This window comes from Hipposideros armiger, unplaced genomic scaffold, assembly GCF_001890085.2.
Source record: "Hipposideros armiger isolate ML-2016 unplaced genomic scaffold, ASM189008v1 scaffold_781, whole genome shotgun sequence".
Taxonomy (NCBI): Eukaryota; Metazoa; Chordata; class Mammalia; order Chiroptera; family Hipposideridae; genus Hipposideros; species Hipposideros armiger.
Genome location: NW_017732131.1, coordinates 485,161 through 499,703, shown reverse-complemented (window position 1 = coordinate 499,703; position 14,543 = coordinate 485,161). Strand labels below are relative to the sequence as shown.

General features: G+C 47.3%; 1 protein-coding gene across 21 annotated transcripts in view; it reads left to right on the top strand.

The window, feature by feature from the left end:
- GRAMD1B (GRAM domain containing 1B) overlaps positions 1-14,543 on the top strand; it is a 253,091-nt gene that overhangs the window by 224,401 nt on the left and 14,147 nt on the right. For all 21 annotated transcript variants that reach the window (XM_019628340.1, XM_019628339.1, XM_019628330.1 and 18 more), the window contains 10 exons: positions 495-590; positions 1,896-1,976; positions 4,654-4,769; positions 6,642-6,798; positions 7,898-8,087; positions 9,771-9,914; positions 10,901-11,019; positions 11,262-11,404; positions 13,477-13,580; positions 14,222-14,425. In XM_019628340.1, coding sequence (XP_019483885.1) covers positions 495-590; positions 1,896-1,976; positions 4,654-4,769; positions 6,642-6,798; positions 7,898-8,087; positions 9,771-9,914; positions 10,901-11,019; positions 11,262-11,404; positions 13,477-13,580; positions 14,222-14,425 — 1,354 coding nt within the window. The remainder of the gene's footprint in view (positions 1-494; positions 591-1,895; positions 1,977-4,653; positions 4,770-6,641; positions 6,799-7,897; positions 8,088-9,770; positions 9,915-10,900; positions 11,020-11,261; positions 11,405-13,476; positions 13,581-14,221; positions 14,426-14,543) is intronic.

The following is a 14,543-nucleotide window of genomic DNA, read 5'->3' as shown; positions in this document are numbered from 1 at the left end:
AGTGGAGTCAAAAGGGCATTGGCCTTGGGACACAGAAGAACTGGCTTGAACGCTTTCTGGGTTCTGAAACTAATTATCGGGGTGATTTTAGGCTAGTCCTTTATTTTTCCTTTGCCTCTGTTTCCTCGTCTTATAAAATAACATGGGAAAAGATAGACTAGGTGACTTTTATAGTCCCATCCAGTGCTACTGTTCTGTGTTTCTGTAAGTGGCATAGTGACAGGACCTCGACACATTTTTCAGACTGTGTAGAAATGAGAACGAAAGCTCCATGGACCAAGAATCAAGACGCCCTTGGGCTCTAGGTGAGGCTCAGTCACCACCTCACTGTGTGGCTTCTGTGAAATTAGGGGCTAAACCAGATGTTCTCTAAGGAAATTTAGAGATATGTAGACTGTCATCTGATTTCCTGTGTCGGAACTGGTGTCACCTGAGCACTCTATTAATGCCTCTTGTTGCTTGTTGCCCATTCTCTGTCCCTGTGGGAACACCAGCTGACCGTTCGTTTGAAAGACATCTGCTCCATGACTAAAGAAAAAACAGCTCGCCTCATTCCCAATGCCATCCAAGTTTGCACTGACTCGGAAAAGGTAAGTGGAGTCTAATCTTGGACTTTCTACTCCCTCCTCCCCCAAACCCCAGTCCTCCACGCCTGTATTTCTCCCCTTTAATTGCATGAATGGGGAGGCCATAGGATTGGGGCGAGAGATGGTAAAGTGATGCACATTACAAAGCCACGTCCATGGTGGGCAGGGTGTTTGGGGTCTGAGCAGGGTGGCAGTACATTGGACTTAGAGCCAGAACACCTGAATTAGAGTCCTATGACTGTAGGGGTGTTATGTAACCTCTCTCGTGTGTAAAATGGAGCCAGCAGTACCTATTTAACTGTGTTGAAATGACATCAAACATTTGAAAACTCTAAATTGTAAAGTGCTATCCAAATGTAAGTTGTTATCATTGTATACCAGCATAGCTCATCAAGAGGGTTGAGGAGACTGATAGCAAATGAATTGTCCGTACAGGTTTAGGGAAAATGTGGAAGATAAAATTTAGGGCAGAGAAAACACTGTGATCTTTGACCCTTTAATCAGAGCCTGAAGACTGATAGCTACAGGGCTCAGGATGGATGAAGTTTCTGCCCAACACAAGGTTGACAATGCCCTTGGACTCAGGCAGTTCAGCGACAGGAACCATGAGACTGGGGTCAGGTGGTCTTTGGTTTGAATTCTGTTTCTGGAATGCATTAGCTTAGCATTGCAGAAGTCACCTAACTTCGCCAGCCTGTTTCTCTTTATTAGGTATTAGCAGTTAGTTTGTTGTTCAAGGCTTTGTATGGTGTCAGTGAAGCAGCCTTTGTGAAGCACCTAGAACATGTTCAGTAAAACCTGGTTTTTGTTGCTTTCTTCCTGCGTGTTATAAAGAGTCCCCACTAACATGTAAGCTCCATCAGAGAAGGGGCCTCTTTCCATTGTGCTTGCTGTCATACCCCAAACATGTAGAATAGTGCCTAGCACATGCTAATATTCAAATATTTGTTGAATTAATGAATGAAAGGGTGGGTGGGCGAGTGGGTTTGTCTTTTCTTTCCGATATAGTCTAGCTCACAGCTCGCCACTTACCCAGTTGCAGTAGGTAGGTGATAGAAATTTTTTATGGAGATGAAAACTTCAAACGAGAGAAAAGCACTAAGGAAAGTGTGGGTGAATATTGAAAGACGTGGTTGCAGTGGGGACTTAGAAGTCCCAGGTACCTGTGCGATCCCCATTACCTAAGTACTTGGGCTGTGTATTTGAGGATGAAATCAGTAACTTTTCTAAAGGAAGGAGCTGCGTGTCTCCATTTATTACATTGTAAGTCTTAACAGACATTTCTTGCCATTTTCTCTTCCATTCTAGCACTTTTTTACTTCCTTTGGGGCCCGGGATAGAACGTATATGATGATGTTCCGGCTGTGGCAGAATGCTCTCCTTGAAAAGGTAAGGACTGCCCAGCCACTTCCTTCGGCCTGAGGAGGATGCATATCCAACCAGAAGGTTCTTTCTCCTTGGTCGTGGGCCCTATGGAAAGATTGCTGTTACTGCCGTTGGCCAGCTCCAAAGAAGCCCATGTTTCCTCATAGTTTTGGAAGTCCCCCAGACTTTCTCGCTGGTGGTGTTCGCCTGAGTCCTGAAAGGAGTCTGTCCTCTTTAAGTGAACAGCCTTAGCTGCCTGCAGCAGGGCCTTCATTGGCTCTAAGCACTTCAGTTCCACTGCTTTAAATGTACTGGGATTTGTTTTAATCAGATATGATGAGACACACAGACACACATGGAAATGACTCTCTGTAAGTTTTTATACTTACAGACCCCTAAAAGCAGAGGCACATCATGCCACATAGGGAAGCACCAGGGTCAGTCAGGAGGCAAAGACAGCATGGGGACAGCATGGGCAAGAGCTTTGATTGTGGTTTTCCCAGGAAGTAATGGGTGAAGCAGGGTAGGCAGGCCAAGCGGATTTAGGACTGGATAAATTAATAGGACTTGGGGGTATAGAGACTGTCTCTAGTTACCTGGCACTTGTCCCTGGGATGATGAGGGTAGGGGTATATTGGCCTGGAGTGTGAGAGCTAGGTAAAGAAGGTGGTTGGGTGTATGAGCTTTGGGTTGGCTGGTTACACATGAAAGGTGTGCTCTTAGACGGGCTGTGTTCTATCTCTAGGAATTAGCTAACCCTGGGAAATAACCTCAATCAGATGCCAGAGCATCAGAAATATAGAAACTAAGTAAACAGAGTTAGTACAGCACCAGTTGACTACTTGGGTGTTTGAGGGACACTGGGAAGAGACGCAGATGAAGGAGAGGTCATGGGTGCAGTCCTTAGAGAAGTCCCATTTGATAATGGGGTGTTGAGAAACAGCCTCCAAGCCAGAGAAAGAGATAGAAGGAAAAAGATTATATAGTAATAATTATGTTATATATGTATTTAAATATATGAGTTGTATCTACCTTGACTCTAGCCCAAACTTATTACTATCTAAAGAAAATTGAGTAGATTTATTATTATAGCGTTCCTTCTAACCCGAAGTCTATAAGCCCTGGTATAAACCCTGGTAACTTAACTTGAGCTGAGATCTTCTATATTTATTAGGCATCCATAATGGTAAAGTGATAATGTGTTTGAGTCTCCACTGGGAGGACTGAGTGTTCAGTTCACAACCATTGTCATTTCTAAATAAGACAAGGTTGTCCACATGGTTCACAAAAGTTTTAACGAAATAAGTGTACGAGTTCTGCCTGATGAGCAGGGTCTGCTAACTGTGCTTGCCCTGACTGGTCAGATGAACTGAGCCAGGTGGCACTACTCAGGGAAGGCTGCATAGAGAGGGTGACTTATTAAGGAGGGGAAGACATAGTTGGGCAGAGAAGCAAATGCAGCCCAGGCTGGGTGAAGGGTGAACAGAAGAGTAAGGCTAGAGAGATAGGAGGAGGAGGTCCACAGAAAAGAGAAAGAGTGCCTTCTGATACTGCAAGGGCCAGGACAGCGCTGCCACCCCCACAGAGCCCAGACTGTGCCGTCCTGGGAAGTTCTCTGCTGGGAAACCGGAACCCTCCCTCACGGCATTCTGCCAGCTGCCTGCTTCTTAAACCATAGCTTGAAAGGAATGAACTTGGAGAGTTCTCAGATTCTTTATCGAATCTGTTGGTGGGACGCATTCTTTAAGTTTGATTTTTTTGTTTTGTTTTGTTTTTTTTTTGTTAAAGAGATTGACTGCTTCTGTTTTTCTTAATGCTCTTGCCCTCCTTCTTTCACACACACTTACTTATCCCTAACACCTCTTCCTCCTCTTCTCAACCGGACACTCACTTATGGTCTCCACCTCTGATCTTAGTTCTTCGACAATCTGTTGCCTTTTTCCCGAAACTGAACTTCATGAGAGCTAACTTTTTTTTAGCACAGTGGTTTTGAGGAGGACATGTAGACATACGCTGAAATAAGAAAACCTGGAACTAATACACAGGACTGTAGACAAACTGATTCTCCTTAAGAATAAAGCATTATTTAGCTAGTCAAGAGAGGGTCGGGTGCCCCTTAAACTATGAGAATGTAGGCTTCTTTCTAACCACAGGAACAGTCCAGCTATGGAATGGGCCACCTTTGAGGTCATGCCTCATTCTTGGATGTGATCCAGCAGTGTCTATATGGCCACTGTTAGTATAAGGAGATTTCTGCAGTGTCAGGGAAACTGGCTCAAAGTATCTCCAGTGTTCATTCTACTTCCAAACCAGAAGCTCTGTGATCACCTTGGCCCCAGAGTAACATTGGTTTACGCCACTTAATGCTGGACCTCATCCATGGGAGCAAAAAGTGAACATTTACCATCCTCAAGGGGTCATTTGTTTCCATATGCAAACTTGAGTTGAGGGAATAGGTCAGGTTCCTGACTTTGCTAAATGATGTGTTCTTAGGCAGAAGGTTGGTGTCTTGCTGAGATCCTGAGAAGAGGGCAGGGAAGGCCGGTGAGGTTGCATGGAGGTGTTGCTGTCTCTCAGTTCAGCTAGGGAGAGTGAAGTTCGACTGTTCCTACCCTCAAGGGAGTCCAGCTCAACTCAGTGCCTCCCTGTAGAGTGGGGTCCAAGGAAGGAAGCATCAGAGTCTCTCTGTTGTCCCCTGCAGCCCCTGTGCCCCAAGGAGCTCTGGCACTTCGTTCACCAGTGCTACGGGAATGAGTTGGGCCTGACCAGTGATGATGAGGACTACGTGCCCCCCGATGATGACTTCAACACGATGGGGTGAGAGAGGCAGAGGGCCAGCTGCCCAGGGAGCTTTTCCAAGAGGGGCTAGGATGGCATTGAAAGCCTCACTGGGGAATGACATCCAAGTAAAGCCATGAAGGAGGTGAGGGAGCTGACCAGGAGGATACCTGCGGGATGCCCTCCCAGGCAGAGGAGAACAGTAAGCAGGTGGCTGGGTGGAATGGAAAAAGAGCCAATGGGAAGAAATGAGATCGGGAGGTCAGGAGGCAGATTCTGAGGGCCTTTTGACCAACGTGATGATTGGCTTTTACTCAGAGTGGAATGAGAAGTCTTGGGAAGGCTTTGAGTCGGTAATTGATAATATCTGACTTAACACTTTAACAGGATCACTCTGGCTCTTAGGTTGAAAATAGAACAAAGGGGAGCATGAGTAGACTGGCTAGGAGGCTATTGAATAATTTACATCATTTAGATGGGAGGTGATGGTCGTTTGGACGAGGCGGGTTAACAGTAGAAATGGCTTAAATATGTGGTTAGTTTCTGAATATATTTTGAAGGTAGAACCAGAAATATATTGAAGGATTTGCTGATGTATTGGAAAGGAACCAAAGGTGGACTTAAGGTTTTCTTGGATTTACCAAGTGGAAGAGTTGTTCCAAACGGAGATGGACAGTACTGTAGGCAGAGCAGATTTGAGGGGAAAAATAGTAGCTTGGTTTTAGGCAACTTGCGTTTGAGATGACTGTTATTTAAGTGGAGATTGTCTTGTAGGCATTTGTGTATGTGAGTGTAGAGTTCACTAGGGAGTCTGGGCTAGGGACATACACCTGGGAACTTTGGTGAATAGCCATGAGATTGGCTGAAACTGCCAAGTAACTGAATGGACATATGAAGAAGTTCAAGAACTGGGCCAGCTTGAGAACACTCAACAAGAGGAAGAAGCAGCCAAAGAAATCATGAAAGAACATCCAGTGAGGTATGAGAAACACTAGGAGAATTTCAAATCCTAGAAACCAAGGGAAGGAAATTTTAAGAAGAGAGTATCGCTATCATATGCTGTTGGTATGTTAAGAAAGATGGGACTGCAAAGTGATACAAACATGCTTGAGGTTAGAAGAAGGTAGGTGGAGGCTTGATGGTAGTGTGAGAGGCACAGAGAAATAGAAAGCAAGGAAAGAGCATCAAATGTGTAGTACGTAGACCTGGGCTTAGGAATGATTTCTGACGCTTAGTAGTGGCATCATTTAACCTCTGTGAATGTCTATTTGAGTATCTCTAAAATGCATGTAATGATTTACTCAGAGCTATTGTGCATCCGGATGAGATAATATGTAAAATATAAGTCAGATGTTGAGGATGACAATGGTGATTTCTCCCTTGGGAGACACATTCCTGAAGTGTCCTTAGAAGGGCACCCACCTTTAGCTCAAGGAGGGTTTCCCTTAGGTGTACAATGCCAAGTTGACTAGTTAGGATCCAGAATCTGGGCAGAACTCCCAAAGGGCACTCATGCCTAGAGTCCTGTTCTAGTCACTGTGGGAAAGAAAATGTATGCTCAGAGTCCAGATGTTTGAGTCAAATGGTCAGGTTGGGATGGGATGGCATGCCAGTAGGGGGGGAAGTGGTTTAAGACAAATAATGGTCATATTTAGGTAAGGCTAAATCTAAGGAGGGTTCCTAGAAAAGGTAAGTTTGGAGCCAGAAATTTTACATGGGAATTGGGTGTGTAAGGTGGGAAGGAGGTTTCAGGAGAGCAATATGGGGGTGGGGAGTGGTTAGAGGAAGATCATATACAGAGCGAAGAAGCAAGAAAGCCCATAGTTTTGGATAGATAGGTCTGAGGTTCTTAGAATAATTGGCAGTCTTGGCCACTGAGGTTAACATGGGTTCATGGGGTCTTTTTTTTAGGTACTGTGAGGAGATCCCTGTAGAAGAGAATGAAGTCAATGACAGCTCATCCAAAAGCAGCATAGAGACCAAACCAGATGCTAGTCCACAGCTGCCCAAGAAATCCATCACCAACAGCACACTGACATCCACAGGGAGCAGCGAAGCCCCCGTCTCGGTATGGGCATTGAGCCCTTTGCTTCTACCGCCTATCTAGCGGCCATCATGTCCTAGCTTAGTTAGTTTTATGGGACCCTAACCTGGGGAGCGGGTAAAGAGGAAATTGGTTACATGTGGTCAGTTTGTACAGTGAGGCATCCTGGAGCACATGGGCTTGCTCCATTCTAATGATACTAGTCCCAGGATCCAGAGCTGGGTTTTCAGTGTCTTGGATAATGATTTTGTCTGGCTTCTGAGCAGATGAAATCCATTCAAGTCCACCATGCAAGTTTTGTTCTTGGTGGACTGTTCCAGGTCAGCCCTCTGGTGGAGAGCTATTTGGGCTCTTGTTTTCACTGCCTTGATCCGAAGGGAAAGTTGTACATTAATATAGGGCTATAGAACTGTTATCTGTTTATTCATCTATTCAATAAATAATAGTTTTGAGTTCCTAGTATATACATTCCGGTTTATTTTCCCACTGTGCTAGACTTCGTGAAAGAGATAAAAATGTGTAAGAAGGACCTGTGTTCTCCGGGACCTGGTTACAGAGGGGATGCAAGCTTGATGAAGGGAGCGTGTCTGGGTATGAGCTGGCCAATAGAAGGATGGGTGGGGTTCCTCAGGAAAGGATTCCCAGAAAAGGGAGCCTTGTATTCCAGTGGCTTAGGGGTCAGACCACCTGGCCTTAGAATGAAAACATCATTCATTTGATGCCTAGTCTCCATTTCCTGTCTCTGAAGTTGTCTTTAAAATGTAAAGAATTGTACCTATTCCTTTCCAGGGCTAATGGGAAAATGAATCAAAAAATGCTCAGGAGGCCCTTTTGAGCCTTGTAGAAAACAAGACACTAGCGCAAGGCAGGCCAACATTGTTACAGCATGGTGGAGGTGTGGCTCCAGGAACAGACCGGTGACGGAAGGAGCTAACTCTGCCAACTTGTGGTGTTTGGTGTGCTATTTAGTGGCAAGCAAGAGAAGTGCGGAACCTTGTAGTGTTCTCACATCTTCTGCAGCAGGGCTGGGGAGAACCCCCAGAGTGGGACTCCAGCCCAGCTCCTTTTGTAAGTGTGAGGGCGCCCAAGGCCAGGTCCCTAACTTCCCCTGTCTCCATCCCAGTTTGATGGCCTGCCTCTGGAGGAGGAGGTACTGGAGGGCGATGTGTCCCTGGAGAAGGAGCTCACCATTGACACCATCATTGGGGAGAAGATTGACATCATTGCACCTGTGAACTCCCCTTCACTGGACTTCAATGACAATGAGGACATCCCCACCGAGCTCAGTGACTCTTCCGACACCCACGATGAAGGTGGGCATTTGAACATGGGTGCGGAGTGGCCCTTCCTTTTTCCATTTTGAAGGCTAAAAGGATGTCCCTCTATGGAGACTGGAGTCAGTCTCTAGGTTCCTGGGGGAAGAGTGGGTGAGTAACAGCTTTTCTTAAAAAAGGTACATTTGTCATTAGCATAGATCCTTTTTTGAGATACTCAGTTTGCAGGAACCTCATCCTTCCATGTTTCACCATTTTTGCTCGAAAGATAATGCTTTGTTCTGCCATATAGTCTTCTCACTAAATGTACCCCCTATTAACACTGGCTGACCTTGCAGCTCTGTCCCTCACGGGGATGCAAGGTAAGGCAATGTTTGTATGCCACAAGGAAAGGGTCAGTCAGCTAGCTGCCACGTGGAGATAATTAGATTTTAATAGAAACTTGCTTTAGTGACTACAGTGTGGGGATTTTTAGACCAGGCTAGAAGAAAAGGTATTGCTGGGTCAGACAGACTCTGGAGACTGCCCTTCTCTCTAATATTTCTAAGTAGATAGCTTCCTACTTCCCTCCTGCACAGGGTTACCTTCTAGGACCTCACTCGAGAACATGCTGCTGCTTACATCCCAGGGTGAGCAGCCAAATTTTCAGTATTTATGAACTTGGCTGATGGTTTACCTTCATCGAATTGGTGGCAGGTTCTGACCTAGTGAATAAATGCAGACAGTGCTCACTTAGCCATCTGTGGACAGTCTCTCCTGTGGGTCACCTGCAGTGGTTTTCTCACCTTTGGTTGCTTTCCCCACTTCCATCTACGATGCAGGGCCAGTGCAGATGACTGCACGGCAGGGTCCTGCATAATAACAGGGGTGCCATTCATGTAAATTAAGAAGTAAATATTCCCCCCACTGTGCTCACACGATGCCCCTCCTGTACAGTCACAGGCGCTGTAGGACGCTCCTGAGTTCCTCCTGGGCCTCCTCAGGGTCACAGGGGTACCAGAAATGTCAGCATCCTGCTTGAGATCATCTACCAGCCCCTGCAGGCGCAGTAATCAGGGAATATGGGGATGCTGAGGGCTTGGAACGAAGTACTGGGGCCTTAGCAACTCACCTATACCCTCAGACGCAGTCTCTTTTAGAAGACAGAAACTTCAGAGAATTAAAGGTTATTGAAATCATAGGGGAGATAACCTGCTTGGCGGAAGGGAGAGCAGAGCTGTGTAGTTGGAGATCGTGGCCCTGCAGACCAGCTGAGCCTTAGAAGCTTTCAAATAGATTATTACAGATTAATCAGCGTACCTTGAACGCGCCTATGCCAAGGTTACAGGGCCATTCGTTGTCAGTCATGGTCAACTTACATAGACTCTTAATAACTGATCCTCTTGGCTCAGGCAAGCCCAGGAGATAATCATTTATTTACATTTGATTCTAAGAGCACCTTAAGTAGGGAGGCTTGAAAATGTAAAAGCAAATACGTAGTCCATTCCAGACTCTTTGTAAAGGACGAGTGACTGCGTGGCATCTGGAGTAAATAGTGCGCGTGCCAGCGGAGGAAGGAGGCTGAAGGAAACGGGGCAGCCCAGGTGCCCAGCTACCCCACTCCATGGTCTCCCGTGGTGGCCATTCCCACATCAGCCACACAGACATACGTGCTCTGGGGGAGTTCCCTGAGGCTCCCTGCCCCTCACCTTCACTGCCTACTGCCTCATATTCTCCATGCAGGGGAAGTCCAGGCCTTCTACGAGGACCTGAGTGGCCGGCAGTATGTGAATGAAGTATTCAACTTCAGCGTGGACAAGCTCTATGACCTCCTGTTCACTGACTCGCCCTTCCAGCGGGACTTCATGGAGCAGCGACGCTTCTCAGGTTCGTTCTTCCCAGGCTGGAGCCGCCCATCCCTTCCCCTTCTCCTACCCTTCTTCCCTCTCTTTCCAAGCGCCCTTCGTTATCCAGGCCCCCTGATGGCCCCGGGCACCCCCTCTCCGGCCTGTCTCAGGGCCCTGCATGCTACCCCTTCCCCCAACGCTGCGGCGTAACCCTCAGCCACTGTGCACCAGGCTCTCGTGCCGGGCCCCAAGGGCTCACAGAGATCAAGGCCTCCCAGGGCTTACTGTCTAGAAAGAGTGGTAGTGACCACTTACTGGTAGAAGCCTGCTCTATTCCAAGCACATGACCTTAACTCATGTATTCAGATCTGCCCTGTGTGAATATTGTGATCCTCACCATACCCACGAGGAAACTGGAACTCACACTATTGTTACTTGCCCAAGGTCATGCAGCTAAGAAGGTGCCAAGCCAGGATTCAAATCGAGGACTCTCACAGTTCACCCCTTACACCTCTGTGCTCCTGTTTCAGCCCTTGGCTCCGGTTCTGCGTCAGAGCAGGGCCTACGGCTCTGGCTCAGCAGAGCTGCTCAGCTTCTGAGTCTGTGAAAGAAAATTGAGGCATCAGCGTACCCCACTGCCAGGAGGAGAGGGCATTCTGAGGGCATGGGGAGGTCATGCCTTAGAGGAGAGGACTTGTTCCCAAGGATCCCAGGCCCTGGTCACAGTAACTCCAGTGTTGCCAGCATCCCCGTAGGTGGCCCCAAGACCTCCTGCCCCAGCCCCAGGAACAATCAGCATTCTGGAGCCCTGGGTAGAATCTCGGCAGTGCCACAAAGAGCCTCTTTCTGCTTTGACTCCCCTTCCTCCCACCCTCCTCCCCCAGCCCTCAGACTCCATTGGCTTCCTTTGGGGGGGCCAGTCAGCATTCAGTACAGTCAAGAGAAGTTCACTTGGAGGGGAAATTCAGATGCGAGGAGGGCATGCCTCTTCCCCTCCCTCATCCCAGGGCTCTTCTCTACCCTCAGATATCATCTTCCATCCATGGAAAAAGGAAGACAATGGAAACCAGAGCCGAGTGATCCTTTACACCATCACCCTTACCAACCCTCTGGCTCCTAAAACTGCCACTGTCAGGGAGACACAGGTGAGGCGAGGGCAGAGGTAAATAAAGAGGGCTGGAAAAGCCTCTGTTCTGTTGCGAAGGATTAAGGACAGGTGTTAGTGCAAGTGTCGTTTGGCCCTGAAACAGTAGCATCTCATCTGGTTAGATGCTGCCCTTTCCAATGGTCCTGGGTCCTCCATTCAGAAGTAGGGAGATTGGGGAAGGAGGCGCTTTTTCCATCTTGCTTTTCTTGAGTCGTGTCCAGTGGACCTTTCCTCCCACAGACCATGTACAAGGCGAGCCAGGAGAGTGAGTGTTATGTGATAGATGCCGAAGTCCTCACCCACGACGTGCCGTACCATGACTACTTCTACACCATCAACCGCTACACACTCACGCGAGTGGCCCGGAACAAGAGCCGGCTCAGGTGCAGTGTTTCAGGGCCCGAGTGGACTCAGAGGAGATTTTTGGAAGGAAGTTCGTGGGGGTCCTTACATTAGGCAACATTCGTTTTTCTCCTGAGGAGGGAGGAGGAGGTTGGGAATATTGGCCTGCTGACTCAGTCTTTATTCTATCTTCTTTCTGAAGCCCCTGAGACCCCACCCCCGCCTTCCTATCCTGACAGTTATTCTCTCCACCATGGGTTCCCTGCACATCTCTTTACTAAAACTTTTATAACGACTGCTGTTTATCATTTCTCCATAGTTTATAAAGTGTACTTAAAGTGCATTCTTTAGAATGACCCAAGGAGGTGGATTTATCCTCATTTTTCAGATAAGAAAGCCGAGGGTCATATAAGTTAAGTAACTTTGCCAAGAGTCATATCCCCAGTAAGTGCTGAAACCCAAGTCTTCAAAACGCAAACCTGTGCTCATTCCATCACCCCGTGTGCTCTGTGATTTACCTCTCATCTCCCTGTAGACAGTGAGCTCCTGGCGCACAGGAACCCCAGTCCCATAAACGCTTTATTCCCAGCACTCAGCACAGGACCTGCACGTATCTGAGCCCAGAAAATGCTGATAGAATGCTGTTTGTGGCAGAGTCCTGTCCTGTGACGTGCATTCATGGAAGGAAGAAAGTTAGACCCTGACGTGTTAAGAAGTTTGTATTTGTTTAAAAAGTCAAAAGTTACCCACCAGACACCCACTCATTTAAAAATAATCATTTTGAATACCTGTATCTTAGACCAAGTTCTTTTGGTTGTTTGGAGAAGAAATGCACTCGTATAGTTCAAATAAATAGGTGTTTAGTGAAAGACTCCAGAGAAATCGCTCAGGAATCAGGGAGATCTGAATACCCACACCTCAAAAAGGGTCTGTATCTTTCTCATCATCTTAAAATAATTTTTTTGTTGTTTCTGTGCAGCTCTCTGAGCATCTACTCCTCTCTCACCCTGCCTTCCTTTATCTCCCTCCCTTCTCTCTTTGCCCTTCTGTGTCCCCCAGTCCTTAACTGCACAGTGTCTAGGTTTTTCATTTCTAGCTTCATTGAGGAGCTTCTGATCAGATGTCCTTTCTGTCCAGTTCACACAGAGGTGGCTTGTTGACCACAGATAGACCTTTTCAAAGGCTGTCCACCCTCAATCTAGTAAATACAGTAAAACCCTGGATTGCAAGTAATGTGGTTTGTGAGTGTTCTGCAAGATGAACAAACATTTTTAATATATTTTAATGTGGTAAACGAGCGATGTCTTGGAATACGAGTAGTTTGTTTCCGGAAAGAATTATGCTCGCAAACCAAGGTATTACTACTGTAACTGTTTGGGGGACTGCTGGTGGTGAGGTGGCTCCAAGCATAGGCAGGCTCACCTCAGCCTATGGGTGGAGCTAGTATCCCTGCAGAAGGAGGTGAGGGCAGGGAAGGCAGACTTAGACATGGGAAGCATAAACTGGAAGACTATACTAACGTACAAAAATGAACCTAAGGAGAATCAAAGGGCAGAGATGCTGTGTAGGAAAGGAAGGAGTTAATGGGCAGCAGAGAGACTCGTGACCAGGAGAGAGGATATTTGGAAAAAAGAAAGAGCTGGTGAGGTCTTGGGTAGAGTGAAGAGGCAGGATCCCGGGCCAGTAGCAGATGATACTCTTAAAGGTGGACATGATGAAACCCTAGAGCCTGACTTGGACTTCAAAGTCTCTACAGAAGTAAAGAAGGACCCCCATGGTGGGCTGGCAGGCTGCTTGGTACCACCTGGAGCCCCCCAGGGAGGAGGCAGCAGGTGTCATGAAATCACTCTGGGCTTGGAGTCAGAGCCCTTATTGTCAGCCTTTGGGCTGCTAAAATATTCTAAAATCAGTGTTCTCACTTATAAAAATAAAGATTAATCCACTAGCTCCACTGACCTCACAGGGTGGCCATATGGATGTGAAAGGACTTTTTACCTTGTGAAATGCAGCACAATTATGAAGCTGCTTTGGACTTAAACCTGAATTTCCCCTTTTCCAGCAGAGGAGGGTCTACTGAGGAAATGGCTGATCTTGTTTGTGTCTTTATCCTCAGGGTCTCCACAGAACTGCGCTATCGAAAACAGCCCTGGGGGTTAGTGAAAACTTTTATCGAGAAGAACTTTTGGAGTGGGCTGGAGGACTACTTCCGCCATTTAGGTGAGTGCAACAGATATTGATGCTGGCTGAACTGTAGAACTCCATGAACTGTACAGCTGTCGCCATTGAGGGGAATGGGGAACATGGAGAATGGGGAGAGAGACTGAGACAGTGAAGGGGTTTCATGGGATCCCTAAGTCTGCCCCAGAAATGGATACAAAATTCAGCATGTGTGTGAACATGTGCATTTTTTCAGAGACAATGCCTGTCACTTTTATGAGCTCATTAAGGAATCCATGACCCCACCCCCATAAAAAAAAAATGAACCTCAGATCTGGTCTCACTGGTGATAATTCTGTAATGGGAAGGAAACAGCCTATCAGTGCATCTATTAGGAAATATGATGTGCCCCAAATTGTGTATACGAGGCTGCAGATGTCAGTAACCTTTGTCTCTACTCAATGTTGAACAACCCAGAAAAGGGGCTTGGGCTGGGCTGGGTCCCTGAAGCACTCCTCGAGGCTCATGGGCATTCCTGAGGAACCCGTGCCCTCTCCACTAACATCCCAGAATTTAGTATGGAAAACGCTTCCCTTAGTGAAGATTCAGCTAGGAGTAGACAGAGTTTCCTCTGGAGGCCAATGTGTTGGGTTGGAGGTATGAGCAGACAGCCTATGATGTGGCCTTTTTGTCTCTGACAGAGAGTGAGCTGACCAAAACAGAGAGCACCTACCTGGCTGAGATGCACAGACAGTCTCCCAAAGAGAAGGCCAGCAAGCCCCCAACTGTACGGAGAAGGAAGCGTCCCCATGCCCACCTGCGGGTGCCTCACCTGGAAGAGGTGATGAGCCCTGTCACCACACCCACGGATGAAGATGTGGGCCGCAGGATCAAGCATGTGGCAGGTGTGTGCCAGGTGGGACAGGTGGTGTGGCGTAGGGCTTTGGGCTAGAGCCACGTGCCTGTACCAAGGCACACTGTTGCACACTCATTTTGCACCTTGGGTATAGGCTGTATATCATT